Here is a 19,504-nt window from a genome sequence, read left to right as displayed (position 1 = left end):
CCATGTGCGTGCACCAGGCTAGCCACTGATGGAACGTGCTGCCCGCTAGGGCTGCTCATGCCAGGTTGGAGTAGGTCATGGGCACGCCCCACAGCCTCTCAGCACCACAAGCCCCAGCAGCAGTGGCGGCGGCACCTGTGTGAGCGGTTCCAAGCAGGCAGCGTGTTCCATCAGTAGCCGGCCCAGCACCTGCTTTCTCACCTGAAACCCTGAGCAGCCGGGGATGAACTGGTGATCCCAGTGGCCTGACAGCCAGGCAGTGGAGGCGGTGTTTGGCCTGGCGAGTGGTGAGCAGCAGCAGATGGCCCTAATCACAGAAGGCTAGGCCTAGGGACTCTACCTTCAGGATTTAATCGTGCGCTGAGCCTCTAGTAGGATTACATATTAAAAGTCGTTTTGCCTTTAACCTTTGCCAGTATAAATACAGGCTGGGCCGAGCCAGTGTGGCTCTGTGGTTAAGCGTTTTTGTTTGGATTCCTGGTTAGGGGGCAGCCAATTGATGTTGACATTTCTCTCTCCCTTTCTTTCTAAAATCAATTTTAAAAAACCAATTAAATATAGACGGGCAAAAGTAAGTTTACAGTTGTTTGTATGGAAAAAAATACAATAAATAATAATATAGAATACACTCTGTGTTTTGTATACTGATATCCTGTTTCCCCGAAAATAAGACAGTGTCTTATATTAATTTTTTCTCCCAAAGTTGTGCTAGGTCTTATTTTCAGGGGAGATCTTATTTTCGGGGAAACACGGTAACTGTAAACCTACTTTTACCCCATCATGTATTTCAACTTTGTGTCTAACTATTTTTTAAAAATTATTTTAAGTGGATTTCAGAGTGGGAGAGAAAGAAACATCAATGACAAGAGAGAATCATTGATCAGTTGCCTTTGCCTCTTTTATACCTCCTACTGAAGATTGAGCCCACAACCTGGGCATGTACCCTCACCAGGAATTGAACTGTGATCTCCTGGTTCGTAGGTCGATGCTCAACCACTGAGCCATACTGGCCAGGCAACTTTTTATCTACTATTACCACCAACTTTGTGTCTAACTTTTTTTTTTACAGATAGCCTCAAAACAAGTAACACAACATCCTAGATAAAATGAGTATTAAAATTCTATAATGTTTTTTTCTGTTTTTTCAAAATTGTTTGTTTTGTGTGTGGTGTTTTTTTTTTATTGTTGTTAATACTCAACCTGAGGATATTTTTTCCATTGCTTTTAAAAGAGAGTGAAAGAGAGAGCAAGAGAACGAGAGAGAGAGAAAGAGAGAGAGAGAGAGAGAGAGAGAGAGAGAGAGAGAGAGAGAGAGAGAAACATTGATATGAGAGAGAGACATCAACTGCTTGCCTCCAGCACAAGCCCTGTTGGGGATTATGAACAAACCGCCACCCAGGTACAGGCCCTGATCAGGAATCGAGTCATGACCCTTCAGTGCGTGGGCCCACCTCGGCCACGACTCTGCTGCTGTTTTTAATTTAATATAATAACAGTATCAAAATCTCATTGTTGATCGTCTACAAAATGGGTTTCTATGAAGGTACCATTTTTTTTTAACATACCACTTTTTAATTTTTAAAAAAAATGGTACAGCCACTTTATTTTTATTTATTTATTTTAAATCCTCACCTGAAGATATTTTCCCATTGAATTTTAGAAAGAATGAGAGAGACAGGGAAAGTCAGAGAGAAATATCGATGTGAGAGAAACTTGGTTGCCTCCTACATGCATCCCGACCAGGGCCCAGACTGGGGAGGAGCCTGCAACCGAGGTATGTACTCTTGACTGGAATCGAACCTGGGATCCTTCAGTCTGCAGGCCAATGCTCTATCCACTGAGCCAAACCGGCTAGGGCAGAAGATTCCATTTTTATTACTTCTCGTGGATTAATCTGAATGCAAAAGATAATCTTTGTGTTTTTCCCTAAGCTGAGTAACTGAGATTCAATGAAATCAAGAGAAGTAGAATGGCCTGGCTGGTGTTGCTCAGTGGTTGAGCATCAACCTATGCACTAGGAGGTCAGGGCACATGCCTAGGTTGCAGGCTCGATCCCCAGTAGTGGGCGTTCAGGGAGGAGTCAATTGATGATTCTCATCATTGATGTTTCTCTCTCTCTCTCTGCCCCTCTTCCTTTCTCTCTGAAATCAATAAAAATATATTTTAAAAATGAGAGAGAAGCAGAAGGGAATGAAGTTATTAGTAAGAGACCGTCAGAGGAAGCTTTGTCTTTATCCCCTCTACAGATTCATTAGATGAGTAGAAGTATAGTTTCTGATCTCTATTCCTAGTTATGATAAAGAGTTGAGGTACCACAGGTAGCCAGTGCTCTGGCTATGAAAGATTGATGAACACCTTGAATTATGCTCAGAAATAAATTAGTGGTAAGAGTAGATTTAGCAGAACCAGTATAAATATTAACTTTCCTGTGATTTGTACTTCAGGCTACTTGGCAATTGTGTTTTCTACTTTTAACCTTTTTCTGTAAGCCCTTAAATTACTACTTCTGTTTCTTTCTTGCTCCCCTCTCGGTTTTTTATTTGTAGTTTATACTATAGGAGTTTCTTAAAAATTAAGGTTAGAATTTTGGGTCAGGGGAGGGTTGCTTAGTTAATTGAGAGATTGACATTTCAACTTTTTTTATTTCCTGTCCCTGGAAGCTTTCTTTTGCTGAAAAATATCTTACTTGCATGCCAGCTATTTATACAGTAAGCTAATTATTTGAAAATAAGTTGTTTTATTCTGATAAACCAGATTGCCTTCTTCCCTGTTTCTTGTAGCTAATGAGTACTTAGAGTTGATAGTAGATTGCATTTGCTACTTTTTGTGCAGTTGATACATTATTAACAGCATATTTGCATTATTTTATTGTATAGTTCTACATTAATTTTCTAATACAATAATCCCTAAACTTAAGAGGTTGAGTTCATTAAATCTATTTGTGAGGCTACCATGGGATATGTTTCCCTCTCAAATCTTTGTTATAAAATTACTAGAGGCCTGGTGCACAGCATTCATGCACTGGGGGTGGATGAATGCTGTGCACCAGCCCTGCCTTGCCCTCTCGTAGTCCAGGACTCCTTGGGAGTCCTTAGTGCTACCACAGAGGTGGGAGACGCTCCTGTCACTGCCACTGTGCTCGCCAGCCATGAGTCTGCCTTCTGGCTGAGTGGCGCTCTCCCTGTGGGAGCTCACCGACCACCAGGGGGCAGCTCCTGCATTGAGCATCTGCCCCCTGGTGGTCAGTGCATGTCATAGCAACTGGTGGTTCCACCATTTGGTAGATTTGCATATTAGCCTTTTATTATATAGGATAATTGTGTTCCTAGACCATTTTATAAAAGATGAGTTGCTAGTAGTCATTAGTTGGAATTCCAGATCTAGGGAACAAGGGTCATTATGGATGAGAGAGAAATAAAAGTGAAACGTTCTCTTTGTGGGTTATGAAATTGATTAGGTAAATGTCTCTTAGTTCTGTTTTCTTTTGCAACAATTTGATGGCCATTGGCTAATTGAATTTTACATTATCCGAAATCTTAGAGAATATCCACATCAGACCTGACAATTCTGGTCCAGATTCTCTGGCTAAATTGGATCAAGTGCCCCACACTGCCAAGTGCCCAACCTATAAAAGGATTTGTGATTAATAGACAGCCCTACAGAATTTGCTTAGAGAAACCAGTTTGTAAAAGGAAGCAGGGGGTAGTAGAGAAGTGTGTGGTGTAGGTGACAGATGTCCGCTAGCATGTGGAAGGACACTTTTGGATTAGGTCCACTTGGCTGCAGTGAGGGTTTGGATAGGGCAATATGAAGTACAGCGTTACAGACAGGGCCACCTAAACAGAAACAGTGGTCCCAGGGAAGAGGGCCTTTCCTAGAGGGGGATGTTCACAGGACAGACACCAACACCAACCTCCACCATGGGGCACAGTGGAGCATTTAAACGTTTGTAAATGGTTGATATAATGTTAAAACCAGTAGTCTCTAAAAGTAATGTAAAATGATCTTAGGGAAATGGGAAGAAAATATTAGAATTTCTAAGCTTTATTTTTATTTTAAAATGAAACTTAGATTAAGCTTTACTAATTCTTAATAAATGGATGATACTGGCATCCATGCCATATCCTCATCCTCATGTGAAATGGTGCGCTGTTACCTCAAGTCCAATAGTGCCAAAGAGATAATAGTATAACACTCTCTTATTCGTGTACTAGAGGCTTGGTACATGAAACTCGTGCACGGCATAGGGGTATCCTTCAGCCCAGCCTGCACCCTCTCCAATCTGGGACCCTCAAGGGATGTCTGACTGCCGTCTCACAATCCAGGACTGCTGGCTCCCAACTACTCCCCTGCATGCCTGATTGCCCTTAGCTGCTTCTGCCTGCTAGCCTGATTATCCCCTAACCACTCCCCTGCCAGCTGGATTGCCCCTAACTGCCCTCCCCTGCAGGCCTGGTACCCCCCCCCCCCCCCCCAACTACCCTCTCCTGCAGGCCTTGTCTCTCCCAACAGCCCTCCGCTGCAGGCCTGGTCACCCTAACTGCCCTCCCTTGCTGGCCTGGTCACCCCTAATGGTCTTCCCCTGCCAGCCTGATCACCCCTAACTGTCTTCCCCTGCTGGCCTGATCGCCCACAACTGCCCTCTCCTGCAAGCCATCTTGTGGTGGTCATCTTGTGTCCACATGGGGGTGGCAATCTTGTGTGTTGGAGTAATGGTCAATTTGCATGTTCCCTCTTTATTAGATAGGATGCTGTTGCAATGTATTATAATTTAAATATAGACTTAGAGATTATATGATTTAATTTCAGTTATGCTAATTCTTCAAAATGGCCAAATGGCTTTAAAAGGTTATTTCAAAAGTAACTGAATGATAAGGTGCTAGGAACTATCCTAAGTGCTTTGTGTAGATTATTTAATTCTTTACAAGATTCTAAGAAGTAGGTGCTGTCATAAACCCCATTGTTCAGTTGGGAAGCTGAGGAACAGAGCAGCTTAATAATTTTCCAAGGTCAAGTAGCAGAACCAGACTCAAACTTAGTTTGGCTTCATGTTCAGGTACGCTTAGTTGCTTTGCTGTGTTTCTCATAAGACAGGTAGTTATTTAAAGAATTCAAACAAATTTGGCAGATAAGAGTTTAAAATTTAACACTATAATTTAGAGAGCAAATGCTATAAAGGAAACTCTTTTCCATTTTTAGATCTACATATGTATCTTTGTGAAGATATCTTTTTCAACTTTGATAGCCATTCAAACTACATATCCAAATAACTCACACTATTAAATCACTGTATTAAAATCTGTAACTCAATTTATAAAACAACCCCAAACAAATTCCAGTTTTATTGCTCTCACTTAAATATCAATAATTTTTAGTGGAAATAAAAAAATTAGTATAAGTTATACAAAAATTTCAAGTGTTAACTTCATTTAAATCACAGTTATATTTTTAGTGTACGCAATGTGTTACATATAGAATTTATAAACTATGTATATATTAGGGATATATGCTTAACTAATCTATATTGATGTGCATATAATAAATATTTACTGGAGGGGGCATTTTTTAAGCTTTAGGGGAAAAGTCATTAGAGAAAGCAAAAATAGGTCATTGTGTTCAACATGTAGTTGAAAAAAAATTTATGATCTGGTCCTGAGGAGAGTGGCAACTTTTAAAATTTGTTTCCTCTGATTTTAATTCTAGTCATATCTTTGATCATCAGACTCAGCAGGAAAAACCACAGGTTAGATTTCAACCCTAAAGAATGTCTTTTTTTCAGAAATTGAGCATTCAGAAAAAAGGAGAATAGAGGAAGTCATCCCAGACACTTTTTTGTATCAGTATTTACTTTAAGGATATAACTTTAGTTCTTAGGAACTTGAATGAAAGTTACTATTAAAAATCAAACAATTGAAGTTTCAAAGTTGTGAATAAGATGAAAAGTTAGCATATTCTGAAGAAATACTTCAGCCTTTAATATTTCTTCGGTGGGATGGATGAAGGTAAGTAAATGAAGGCCATACTAGAAACCTCAAATAAATGATTATAATGTTACCATTTGATTTATATTCAGAAGATGAGCAAGGGGCTGACTTTCAACCCTCTGTACAAAATATAGATTTCCTCTAGTTCTTCAGCTTATCCCATTTACTTATTATGATTTTTTATAGGTAGATCAAGCTTCATTATAAAATTTTCTAATATACTGTGAGATGCTATCTTTTGTTTTTATCTATTTCCTCTGTGGAAGTTGTCAGAGACCTTATTGCTTATTCTTTAATAAAAATATCCAAATTATGGAGATTATATCTTCAATTGACAGAGCCATAGTTTGCTGGTCATTGTATTTTTCATATTAGTACTAATTGGTAAATTAATCTTTATAATTATAGGTTCAACTGCGGGTATCCTTAGCCCCTTGAATAAGTTTTATTGAAGTATATCCCTAGTTATATTTATAAACAATATTAATGCAGCATCATCACACACTTCTTTTAGCATTTCTCTAGAAAGCCTTTAAATCATCTGCCCAGTAAATAAAAAGTTGTGGTACATTTATACCATGGAATACTATGCAGCAATGAAAAAGAAGGATCTCTTACCCTTTGAGACAGCATGGAGGGACCTGGAGAGTATTATGCTAAGCAAAATAAGCCAGTCAGAGAAAGACAAGTATCCACATGATGTCACTCATATGTAGAACCTAATGAACAAAATAAACTACTGGTAATGAACAAAATAGATCCAGAGACATAGAAGCATAGAATAGACTGACAAATCTCAGAAGGGAGGGGAGGAGAGGGGTGCGTGGGTGATAACCCAAGAACTTATGAGTATATGCATAACCTATGGACACAGACAATAGTGTGGTGAAGACCTGGGGAGGAGGAAAGGGTGAGGAAGAAGGGGGTCAATGGAGTTGGAGGAAGAAAGGGGACATCTGTAATACTTTAAACAATAAAGATAAATTTTTAAGAAAAGCATCTGCCTTTATCAGCTCTTGGCTCTGATTAACATTATGAATGGAGAAGTCATATATCCTCTAGGAATCTCATGTCCCTATTCCTGCTTTTGTGGTATTGTTTAATTTGTTCTTTTGTTCCTGAATGTCTTATAAATTGGTAATTCCATCTAGACACTTGACAAAAGTTTAGTGGTTGTGTTTTGTAAGACAAGAATGCTTTATAGGAAATGTTTTATATTACTTCACAAGAATAAAAATTTATTGTTCATTTTTAATGATGCTGGAATGCATTGGGGGTTCAGGTCTTCATTTTAAAGTTTCATATCAATCTTTAATGTTTTTAGTATCGATAGTTTTTGCCTAATTCATTATTTACAACCATTTCTTCTGAATTTATTAGTTGAAATTATCTATGAACAAGAATTCACTTTTTCAACTATTTAGTGCCCCCTGAAATAAGGCTCTTATATAAAGGCAAGATAAAACTTGCTTTCTTACTATATGCTAGTTTACAACCTCCATTGAAGACTAATGACAGAGTTTTTAAAATGTTATTATTAATTTATAGATTTTTATGTAGTTGATGTGCTCTTTATTCGTTGTGGTAATTCTTGATGCAAGTTGGCTTTTATATCCACACTGAAATATTCTCTAGGCTAATCTTATAGATTGTTTATTTCCTGTCTCAGACCTTGCATAACCCTATCTGCAAGATGTTTTAGTTCCTTCCTGTCCTGTGGGAAAAGGCTTTTTAGAGGCCACAGTGTGGGTACAGGGAAAGCTTATTGCTGCTAGGCCTTTTCGGTGGACAGACCTTGAACAAACACACATTCTCTCTCTCAGATTTACAAAAAGGCACTATTTTATACTGATATTTCTATTGAATAGTAATTCCAATGTAAGTTTATAGGGCTTTTACTCTGTGATTTGTATTACCTTTTTTCTCTTTACATTAAAAATTTTGGTTCCTAAGGATATTAAAATAATCCCTTGTTTGCTTTATCCTACAGTATATCTGTACTAGGTTTAAAAAATATCAGTGGATTAGTTCTAACAGTATGTCTAAATGATGTTTTATATTTGTTCTTTATTCTAGATTGTATTTCCATGGTATGTATAGTAAAAATTCTGTTTTAAAGTTGTTTGAAGTTATTTATTTATTTTTAATCTTCACTGGAGGATATATTTTTATTATTTATTTATTTATTTATTTATTTATTATTTTTAAAGAGGAAGTGGAAGGGAAGGGGAGAGACAGAGAGAGAAACATTGATGTGAGAGAGACACATCGATTGATTGCCCTCCTTATGTGCCCCAACCAGGGATTGAGCCTACAATGGAGTTACATGCCCTTAACTAAAATAGAACCCAGTATGCAAGCTGACCCTCTCTTCCCTGAACTAAATTGGCTAGGGCCTTACCTAGCCTTTTAAATTAATATATATATGATCTCACCCCATGGTAGTACTGTAAGAATTGTCATCATTCCCTTTCTACAGTATTAAAGTACTCCCCAAACCCTCATTCATAGATTTTTCGGTGTATTTTAATCAGCTTACTTTAGGAGCCAATGTCTATTAGTGGGAAGGGAAAAAGAAGGCAATAGATGCTTATTAAGCTTTGTGTCATTTTCTCTGTAGTTAGTATAGTTTTTCCTAAAGAGGAGGAAATTGAAATTCAGTAAGGTGTTGTGACATACTCCAGATTACATGGCCAATAAGAGACAGAGCCATACATAGTTTAGAATATAACTCGGGTTAAACTTCATTTCTTTCTAACAGAGCAAGAATAAGTCATCTAGCATTTCAGTGGTTGTAAGACTCACATTGAAGATTTTTAATGTAATATTTCAAAGGGTCTTGTTTTTTCTAGCTTTTTTGTTTATTTGTTTGTTTATGGGTTGCCCTTAAGAATCTGATTAAAAAATACACACCTCACTTTTGTGTTTTTAAAATAATTTTTGAAAGTTATACTTTTAAATGTATAATATATAAAATGCTTAATATACAACAATACTATCAATAAAAAGGGAATTTTAAAATTATCCAGAATCTGAAACCCTTACTAACGTTGCTACTTAAACTATATAGTTCTTTAAACGAGTTTTCAGAAAGGCCAGATTTATTGCATATATTTTCTTTCAATTTTAATCTGAGACGATGCCTAGATGATCTGTTTATTGTTAATATGGCTGGTTTGCAGTAAGAATAACTTTCTATTTTTTAGATACCTTTTAATATGTAAGGATCAAAAATATCTATCTCTTTCTCTTCTCTCAACTATACACATGGAAATTCTTTCTCTTAAAAATGTGTTGTCTTAAATTTAACCAAAAATTTTTTTTCTATTCTAGTTTGGGAATACCTGCTACTGCAATTCAGTTCTTCAAGCACTTTATTTTTGTCGTCCATTTCGGGAAAAAGTTCTTGCATACAAGAGTCAGCCTAGGAAGAAGGAGAACCTTCTTACGTGCTTAGCGGATCTGTTCCATAGCATAGCCACCCAGAAGAAAAAGGTTGGAGTAATACCTCCCAAGAAGTTCATAACAAGATTACGGAAAGAAAATGGTAATCCTTTTACTTGAGAAGCTCTCATGTTTCTCCTGATTAGGGCACTAATCTCAGCTATCAAGACCTAACTGGCATCCCAAAAGCCCTATTTCCAATATCATATTGGGGTTTAGGGTTTCAACATAAGTATTTAACGGGGACACAATGTATGAAGTCCATAACATGATCTGTTAGTGTACAATGATTTTTAAAATTTTAGATTGACTCTAAATTCAAATTACTGTGTTGTGAAAGTTCTCTGTGGTTAAATACCATAGCTTTATATGTTTGCTTCTCAAAGCTGGTATAAAAATGTGTTTATTATGTTTTAATTGTTGACTATTTTCTGAATTTTTAGGCAGAGTGAATTGATGCACAATATACTTCTTAAATACCTTGTTGAATGAGACTAATTCTAGATTAAATATTCCAGACCCATGTTTTTGTACTTTAGAAACAATATTTAATAGAAAAGCATTTTTATTATTTTGATGCTGGTGGTATTTTTAAATATGTTTTGAAATGGCTGAAGCTGGTTTGGCTCAGTGGTAGAGCGTCGGTCTGCGGACTGAAGGGTCCCGGGTTCGATTCCGGTCAAGGGCATGTACATTGGTTGCGGGCACATCCCCGGTGGGGGGTGTGCAGGAGGCAGCTGGTCGATGCTTCTCTCTCATCGACGTTTCTGGCTCTCTATCTCTCTTCCTTCCTCCTCTCTGTGAAATATCAATAAAATATATTTTTAAAAAAATGTTTTGAAATGTATTTTTAGCTTTTGAATTTTTCCTGGATAATTATCTAGAGAACAGCATACAAATCAAAGAAGATTTCATAGGTTATCCATTGCATAACTTCCTTCTGAGATTTTACTTGCTGGTTTATTTTAAATCTCTGTAAAAATATGTTGCCCATTTCAGTATTTCCACTAACTTTCACTGTTTCTCTGTTCTTAAGCTTCCTTCCATGTATGTAATAAACCCGTCTTATATTCTCAGTAGATACTAGCTTCATATTTTTAAACTACTGTTGCTTTATATAACCATTTTTATATCCTTTGGAAAGATTCTATTTTAATTTTAGTAATGAATTTTTTTTTTTTTTTTAAGTTTTGTGTCATCCAGTCAAAACATAAGAGAACTGTGACACAGGGCTCCTAAGTGTAGTATGATCAGACTTGCTCCATATCTCTTATCTTTGATGATGTGAAACTGGCTGAATATTTGAATTATTATATATTTAGTTTCTACTGTGTACCAGGCACTATGCAGAACTAGGGACACAGAAATAAGACAAAGCCTCTTGCTTTGAGGGAGCTGACATTCTAGTGGGAAAGTCAAACAATAAACAGTTATGTAGTATAATGTACCATAGCTGTGCTGAAAAATAAATCAGGGAAAGGGGTTGGAGAATGAGAGAGTTGATAAGTGGCATTAGATTAGAGCTTTGAAATGAGAAACAAGCCATTAGAAGGTCTGAGGCCAATTGTCTTAAAGAGATAGAACAGAAACTGCAATTGCCTTAAGTGCTGAAAGGACATCAAGAGAATTAGTGTACCTAGAGTGGGGTAAGATGAAGATAAAGTTAGAGAACGGCAAGCCCTAGACCTTGGGTTTTATTTTGGAAGCTATGGGAAGCCATTGAGGGTTGTGGGCAGATGGACAGGTGATATGTTCTAATCTGTGTTAGGGAAAGAGCCCCCTGGCTGCTAGGTGGCCACCCTGTGGGAATCGGTAGGCTGGGCAACATGAGAAAAGGTAGGGAGACCAGCCAGGGGACTGTTTCAGTGATCTAGGTAAGAAATGAAACCATCTGTTTAAAATTAGTAACTTGCTCCAGGCTTTCTATTATTTTGGAAGAATTAAAACACAGGTTGGTGATCTAATTATGTAACCTAGAGTTGATTCAACAGGAGAGTGTGGAATCATTTACGGTGGCCTTGAGCATCAGATCAGATGGCATCTGCAGCTGTGCTCTGACACTGAATCTTGACATTGTACATAGTTCATATTGTTGTTTTGGGTCATATTTAGTCTTTTCAGGTAGTTTTTAGCTGCTTTAATTCCTTGTCCTTGTTAGTTTGTTCATTCATTCAAAAACTGTCGAGTCTATCTGCTACGTGGCAGGCACTGTTCTAAGTGCTGGGGATACAGCTGTAAATGAGATAGAAAGAGTCCTGGTCTAAAGGATCCTGTATATATATAATAAAGTCAGGTGCTATGGAGAGGTACAATATAAGTGAATGTATATTTATTTATTTTTAGGTGTTGTTCTTCCTCAAATGAGGAAATACTAATTTTTTTTAAATAATATATTTTATTGATTTTTTTACAGAGAGGAAGAGAGAGGGACAGAGAGTCAGAAACATCGATGAGAGAGAATCATCCATCAGCTGCCTCTTGCACACTCCCTACTGGGGATGTGCCCGCAACCAAGGTACATGCCCTTGACTGGAATTGAACCTGGGACCTTCCAGTCCGCAGGCTGAGGCTCTACCACTGAGCCAAACCGGTTTCGGTGGAAATACTAATTTTTTATAAATAACACTTATTAAACATATTTGAGTAAATAATTTCCCACATTCTTTCAGACTTTTTTCTTCAAAAGAGCATGAAAGACATTTTGTGTCATGAAAGCTATTGCTATTTCTCAATTATAAAGAAAAGTTACTTATAAACAGTGACTCTGTTTTCTTTTTTTTTTGGCATTAATGTTGCAGCTATATCAGGACTATAAATGCTTATACTTTTTAAATACATTTATTTAATAATGAAATTGTCTGTCTCTCCCACTAGACTGTCAGTTCCATGATGGAGAGAACCCATTTGTTTTTGCTCACCATTGTATTCCCAGCACATAATCCAGTTCGTGGCACATAGTAGGTGCTTACTAAATATTTGTTGAATGAGTGGATGAATGAATGAATGAATGAATGTGTTTCATTTTCCAAAGCAAGTTTGAAATTCACCTTTCCCATTATGCTAGTTAGCACAGAAGAAAGAAAACCATGATTTAAAAAATGAAATCTAATGTAGTTTACAGGGATTGTCCTGAGGCCATTTATTTGATGTTTGGTGTTAATGAAGTGCTGGTTGAGGCTTTTAAAATTGTAGTGGCTGTTCTCAAATAGTGCAAGATTCAGTATACTACATTTATAGAAAATACACTATATAGTATTTATTTCAACAAAACACTTAAAGAGTATTTTCTGGTTTACTTTGCATCTCATTCCTGGCTCATTAAGACAGTCAGGGTATTTGTGTGAATATGAAATCATTGTTCTCTGTTAAAAGAACATTCAATAAAAGATGATTCAATTTTTTTAAAAAGGAAAAACATTTGCACAGTTTTCCTTTAAAAAGAACTAATTATTTTGAAAAACGTGTGTATATGTTAAAATGTATTTTTTATCGACTGCAGTGAATTATTCGGCCCTCACCTTAAGTAGGCAATGTTTATAAATCTTCTCACTGGTCCTCTCCTATAACCCTCCTCTTTTAGATCTCTCTGTGGCTTTTCCAATCTGTTTCCACTCTTCTCAATTCCCCTAGCCAACTCTAGCATACTTTCCTTTCAGACCTTATATATTTTGTAATCCTGAGGGTATGTTTTTATTGGTTTTTGTTCTTTTAGAAGGAGGGAGGGAGGAGGGGGGGAGATATATATTGTATATATATCTATATATATAGATATATCTATCTATCTATCTATCTATATATATATATGAGAGAGAGAGAGAGAGAGAGAGACAGAGACAGATGAGAGAGAGAGAGAGAGAGAGAGAGAGAGAGAGAGAGAGAGAGATTGGAAACATTGATGGTTACCTCCACTGCAACCTTTTGGTGTAAGGGACAACTGTTCTAACCAACTGAACTACCAGGCCAGGGCCTTTCAGTCCTCATTTTTTTCATTTGTTTTGTTTTGTTAATCCTCACCTGAGGATTTTTCTATTGAGTTTTAGAGAGTAGAAGGAAGGGAAGAGGAGAGAGGGAGGAAAAGAGAGAGAAAGGAACACAGAGAGAAAAAAAAAACATCAACGTGAGAGAGACACATCAATTGGTTGCCTCCTGAATACGTCTTGACCTGGGCCAGGGATCAAACCTATAACTCAGGTATGTGGTTTTGACCCGGAATCCTTCGGTGTGCAGCCCACTGCTCTAACCACTGAGCACACCAACCAGGGCTCAGTACTTTTCCTAATGGGCCTTCTGAGGTGGATTTTTATGTATCTGTGAGCTAGGGAGGTGAGTGAGAGAAAGGAAAGCTTTTGATTTTTAAGGGATTCACGTGCAAGTAAGGAAGCTGCGTAAACACTGAAAGCAGCATGGTTGGTGCAGGAGTCAGGCTGGACAGAGAAATCATGAGTCGGGCCATCCGTGAGTGAGTAAGGGGAGGTTTGGCAGATGACTGCAGAGATAAGAGGGAGAAGGTAGTATGACCAGATCTTTAGAATTTTTTTTGATTGAGAATGCGTTTTTACATGCAAATGAGAGTATAGTTGTTTAAAAGTGGCAGCAGGAAGCTAGAAAATGCAAAAGCTTGTAGAGATAGGGAGTTTTGAACAAAATGTGGTCTTTAGAAGGAACAACATAAAGGGCTAGGAAAGAAGAAAGTCCCTAGGCTGAGGAAGGAAATAAGGACAGAGGGAATGAGAAGAGTAGGGAACAGGTGACGGGTTGGGGGTGAAGTTGTATTTCAGGGATGGAAAATTATTCTAGTAAGAGGCAAGGTTAAAGGCAATTCACTTCTGTTGTTTTAACTTTGGCTTAGACTGATCCAATGGCAGAACCACCTGAGGGTTGCAAGCAGGGCTTGGCTTGGTCTCAGAGTTGGGGTGGCCGGGAGGTTTTGCAGAGGTGCAGGCTGTCTTGGTGTCAGGGGTAGTGCAGTGACTTCTATGAGCAGGGGTGGGGAATAGTGTCATAGTGCTTTGGATTTACTGTCTTTTGTGAGCAAAAACCAGTGGACACATGTCATTCCAAATTAAAGAGCCTTTAGTTGTTTAGTCCGTGTAAAACTGTTAAAAATAACTTAGGGAGTTTAAGGCTGATCAAACCCCTCAGGACAAATTTATAGCAGAGAAATGAAGTGTGGCTTCAATTTTGTTCTTAATATTACTGTATTTGATTTGCAATCCAACAGAAAGGTAAGGTTAAGTAAATTGCCTATGACATGTGATGATTAGAGGTGGACCCATAATATGAATCCAGTCTTGCATATGAAACATGATATTTGGTCTTTTTGACACCAAAATTAAATTTTTGCTTTATTTCCTTTTCATATAACTCCCCGAGAAATACTTTAACTTTTGCCTTTCAAAGGAAGATGATATTCTATTTTACAGATAGGAAAATCATGTTTCTTAACCTTTTGAATTTTGTTTCTATAAGTTGTTGATTTGAAGTCCTTTGCCCATTTTGCATTTTCTTTTGTATAGCTCTTTATATGTAGAGAATATTAATAATTTTCAGGTTTTACTGTTTATTTTTAACTTTTAAATGATTCCTAATGCATAGAACCTAATTTTATGCAGTCATATCTGTAGCTCTTCTAAAATGTGATTTTTGGTATTTGTTTCATCTTAGACTTTCCCTGAATTTTCTTCTACATTGTATTCTTTCATTTAAAAACTGTAGTCTTTCTGGAATTTATTAAATGTGCATTGAAGATCTGATGGCGACATTTCCTAACTAGGAAATGGCTCATACTGTAAGCTTTGTGTGCAGTTTGGTGGAGTTCAACTGCCTGGTCTGAATATTGCCTCTGCCGTTTCCTGGCAGTGTTGAGTTTATCCTCTCTGATCCCATTTCCCTATTTGTAAAATAATGTCAGTAACAATAGCATAGGATTCTTAAGATCAAATGAGATTCCACCTGTAAAGTTCTTATTCTTCAATTTTAGGATTGTATAATGTCAAGGACGGGGTAGAACACTTACTGTTAGCAACTATCGGTATTTCCATTATAATTATTCATTTGTATAACTGCAGGGAATATTTCCTGGAGTTAATAACATCTCATATTTGGAAGAGTCTTTGGAGATTATCTAGATTAAATAGATAATTCTTGATATCATTATTTCTTAAACCTCAGTAAACATCAGAGTCACTTAGAAGAGCTTTGGGAAGTCAAAGTTGCAGACCTCAACTCTGACTGACTTACTAAATCAAAATCTCTGGGATTAATGGCCCAGTCATTTATAATTTTGACATACTTTCCATGTGATTTTTATGCATTTGGCTTGACAGTGGCAAGAGGTTGTCCACCTTAAAAATGTGCCATGTTGTAATATTTGTGGACTAATAAATTTGATGAGCTAATAAAAAGCAGTTATTTTTTGTCTTCCCATTATGTTAAATGTATGAGGATAGGTTTTGCCCTTTCCTCATGGATCAGTCAGTATTTTTTTTTTTTTTTTAAGATTCTCATTCATCTTAACTTTATTTCTCCAAATTTAGTCATAATTTTTAGATGTGAAAGATACTTATTTCTTGTAAATTACTAATACTACCAAACATTTTTACTTAGTTCTGATGGAATGCTATTCTTTTTTAAAGTGAGCTTTTTAATGAAGTTATTAATTCTGAAATAATTCTCTAATATATTTCTATTTTTAGAGCTTTTTGACAACTACATGCAGCAAGATGCCCATGAGTTTTTAAATTACCTACTAAATACAATTGCTGATATATTACAAGAAGAAAGAAAGCAGGAAAAACAAAATGGCCGTCTCCCGAATGGTAACATTGACAGTGAGAACAACAACAGCACACCAGACCCAACATGGGTTCATGAGATTTTTCAGGGAACATTAACTAATGAAACCAGATGTCTTACTTGTGAAACTGTAAGTATATTGTAACAGTTTGTATAGAACAACATTTAATTCATTATTGTAAAAGTTCTTTGAGGATAAGTATGAGAGATAAACTTGGAAGCTGTAATTCTTAAGTGTAGGATAAATGTTAAAGATGGACTTGTTAGGTGAAAAGAATTCCTCGACATGAAAACATGGAACAAAGTGGACACAGCAATGGGGTGATGAAGGCCTGGGGTGGTGGGGCGGGGTGGGGGTGGTGGTGGTGGTGGGGGAAGGCTGGAGGGAGTCTAGTGGGGGAAAGAGTGACATATGTAATACTTTCAACGATAAAGAATTATTTTTAAAAAGGAAAAAAAAATAATCTCTATAGATTTTCATAATACTGCTTTTGTGAACACCTTTGGTGACAGAAAAAGACTGCAGTGAGCTGTTTGATTTTGTTTCATTTCAGAAGGCCATAGACCCTTGTCTGGAAATCATGTATTAGTTCAGCTCATAAGAAACTTTGAGGTCAGGGAGGTATATTATTTTTTTCCTCTTTTACAGTTATATTTATTATTTAAGGTTGGAATAAAGACTAAAGCATACTGTTTTGAAGAGGGAAAAATATTCATTTGCCAAGGCCCCAGTGGCTGATGTGGAGCATCTTTTCATGTGCTTATGTGCCATCTGTATATCTTCTGTGGTTAGGTGTCTGCACACCTATTTTTCCTATTTTTAAAATAGGGTTGTTTTCATGTTGTTGAGTTTTAAGAGTTTTTTGTATATTTTGGATACCACTTCTTTATTAGATATGCCTTTTGCAAATATTTTCTCCTAGTCTGCAGTCTGTCTTCTCATTCTTTTAACAATGTCTTTGGCAGATCAGAAGTTTTTAATATTTGAGCTTTAAGATTTTTATATTAGTAAAGTCCAGTTTTTTCCCTTCATGGTAATATTGTTGGCGTTCTTGAAATGCTTTTGGTGTTGTATCAAGTTTTTACCAAACTCAAGGTCATCTAGATTTTCTCCTATGTTAATCTTTTAGGAATTTCATAGTTTACATTTTATAATTTGTGAAAGGTGTAAGATCAATGTCTAGATATTTTTCCTTTGAATGTAGATGTCAAATTGTTCTAACACTGTTTGGGGGAAAAAATCATAACACATACCAGTGAGTGATCTATTGAGTGTTGATTAACTTTTTTTTTTAAATCAATCTTTATTGTTCATATTATTACAAAGGTTCCTCATTTCTTCCCCCCTCCACCAGGTCCCCCACCCCACCCTCTGCCCTTTCCCCATTGTCCTCATCCATAGGTGCACAGTTTAATTTGTCTCTTTCCTCATCCACCACTCCCTCCTTCCCTGAGAATTGTCAGTCCACTCCCCTCCCGTATCTCTGATTCTATTATAATCAATAGCTAATATTGTTCATCAGGTTTTTTAATTTCCCTTTTTTTTCATTAATAAACTTTTATATTTTTAAGAATAAATTTTAAAATCTAATAATTTTAAACCTTGTTTTTTCTGCCCTGGGAACTGAGAAGCAAACTTGTTTACATGTAAACTTGCCCTTAGGCTATCAAAAGGCGTAGCCATTCAAATGTAAATGAACACTTTGTTTAAAGTTAGCTGCTGGCTGGAATTGGATTACCTGTTCTGGGTGGGAAGGGCTTGTCCTCCCCTTTCTCCATTAAAATTAAGGTGTTATCTTAAAACCTTTTTGGAAAGAGACCTTAAACTTTCAGAACTTTAAATTTTTCAGATAGTAAATCAATTACTTAGCATTTTCTCAAATCAATAATACCTCCACATGCCCAAGGATATACTTCACACAAAAGACACTTCCAAATAGATCAACCAACCTCATCCAGACCCCACACAAGGCACTCACAGATCAATACCCCAGCACTACAACAACTCAACACATCCAGATCTAAGCCTTCATCACTTGATTCAGCAGACCCTCAAGTTCCCCCAAAAGTTTCCAGCCATGTCTGAGAAGCAGCCCTGGGGCATGGGCAGGCGAGGAGCAAGCTGCTCCTGGCCTGGCTGCTCCCGACCTGGCTGCTCTGGGCCCAGCTGCTCTGGGCCTGGCCACTTCAGGCCTGGCCGCTCCCAGCCTGACTGCTCCGGGCCTGTCTGCTGCTGCTCCGGGTCCGGCTGCTGCTGCTCCGGGGCCTGATGCTTCCGGGCCTGGCTGCTCCCGGTCTGGCAGCTCCGGGCCTGGCTGCTGCTGCTCTGGGCCTGGCTGCTCCGGGCCTGGCTGTTCCGAGCCTGGCTGCTGCTGCTCCAGGCTTGGCTGCTCCGGGCCTGGCTGTTCCGAGCCTGGATGCTGCTGCTCCAGGCCTGGCTGCTTCGGGCCCGGCTGCGCTGCTCTAGGCCTGGCCACTCTGGGCCTGGCTGCCGCCGCTCCAACATTCTTTTTTTTTTTTTTTTAACGCATTTATGTTGCAATGTTGGCTGCTGAGTTGAGTTCTGTCTTAATCTTCGATTTTTCAAGATCTTCTTTGTATTATTTCTTAAGTAATTTTACTATCTTTTTGCTATAACTTGATTTCTTCACATTGAAAACTTCTTCGGTTTCTTCCTCCTCCTCCTGGAAGCTCAGCAAGCTGGCCCGCGGCGCCCCCTTGTTCTCCTGGGCCTCCTATGAGGCTTCAGGCTGTTGCTGGGGTCGGCGCCACCCAGGAAGCAGCCCCCGGTCTCGGCTCCATGGCCGGCGATCAGCGGTCAAGGGCACAGCGGCACAAGGGGGCCCTGTCGCCCGGCTCCTTGCCGACGCCCTGCTTGCCAGCGCCTGGGGGCGACTCCCGCTCCTCATCATGCTCCTCCCAGCCTGGAGCCTTTGTCTCCTTCCCGCCAGGGCAGTCTAGCATCAGAGTCAACAGTCCGTCCTATGCGCGCAATGTGTGCGACTCCGGGGGCTCTGCCCTTCGCCGCTCCCCTGGGATTTTGCCTTACAGCCCAGGCTCCCTCTGTTTAAGCCTGGGTCCCCAGGTTCTGGCCTAGAACTAGGATTCAGAGCAGTCGGAACTGGGGCTCAGCACAGCCGGAGTTTTTGTCTCCTTCCCGCTAAATAAATTTGTATAGGTGAGCGGCTTTCACGTTAAAGAGGTATGACTGAATGCTTAAAAACTGGTACATTAATAGCCTGTGAAGATGTTTTTGAGTTAGAGTAAGGAGAATAAGGGTA

At 38.3% G+C, this 19,504-nt stretch overlaps 1 protein-coding gene across 6 annotated transcripts in view; it reads left to right on the top strand.

The window, feature by feature from the left end:
• Positions 1 to 19,504, top strand: part of USP12 (ubiquitin specific peptidase 12) — a 64,169-nt gene that overhangs the window by 18,673 nt on the left and 25,992 nt on the right. For 4 of the 6 annotated variants that reach the window (XM_036455721.2, XM_036455722.2, XM_036455719.1 and 1 more), the window contains 2 exons: positions 9,318 to 9,531; positions 16,124 to 16,353. In XM_036455721.2, the coding sequence (XP_036311614.1) occupies positions 9,318 to 9,531; positions 16,124 to 16,353 (444 nt within the window). Of the gene's footprint in view, positions 1 to 9,317; positions 9,532 to 12,302; positions 12,386 to 16,123; positions 16,354 to 19,504 lie in introns of those variants that run through there. The other 2 variants (XM_036455723.1, XM_045588464.1) reach the window with 2 other exon arrangements.

This window comes from Pipistrellus kuhlii, unplaced genomic scaffold (genome assembly GCF_014108245.1).
Source record: "Pipistrellus kuhlii isolate mPipKuh1 unplaced genomic scaffold, mPipKuh1.p scaffold_m20_p_3, whole genome shotgun sequence".
NCBI lineage: Eukaryota > Metazoa > Chordata > Mammalia > Chiroptera > Vespertilionidae > Pipistrellus > Pipistrellus kuhlii.
This window is presented reverse-complemented; position numbering and strand designations above follow the sequence as displayed.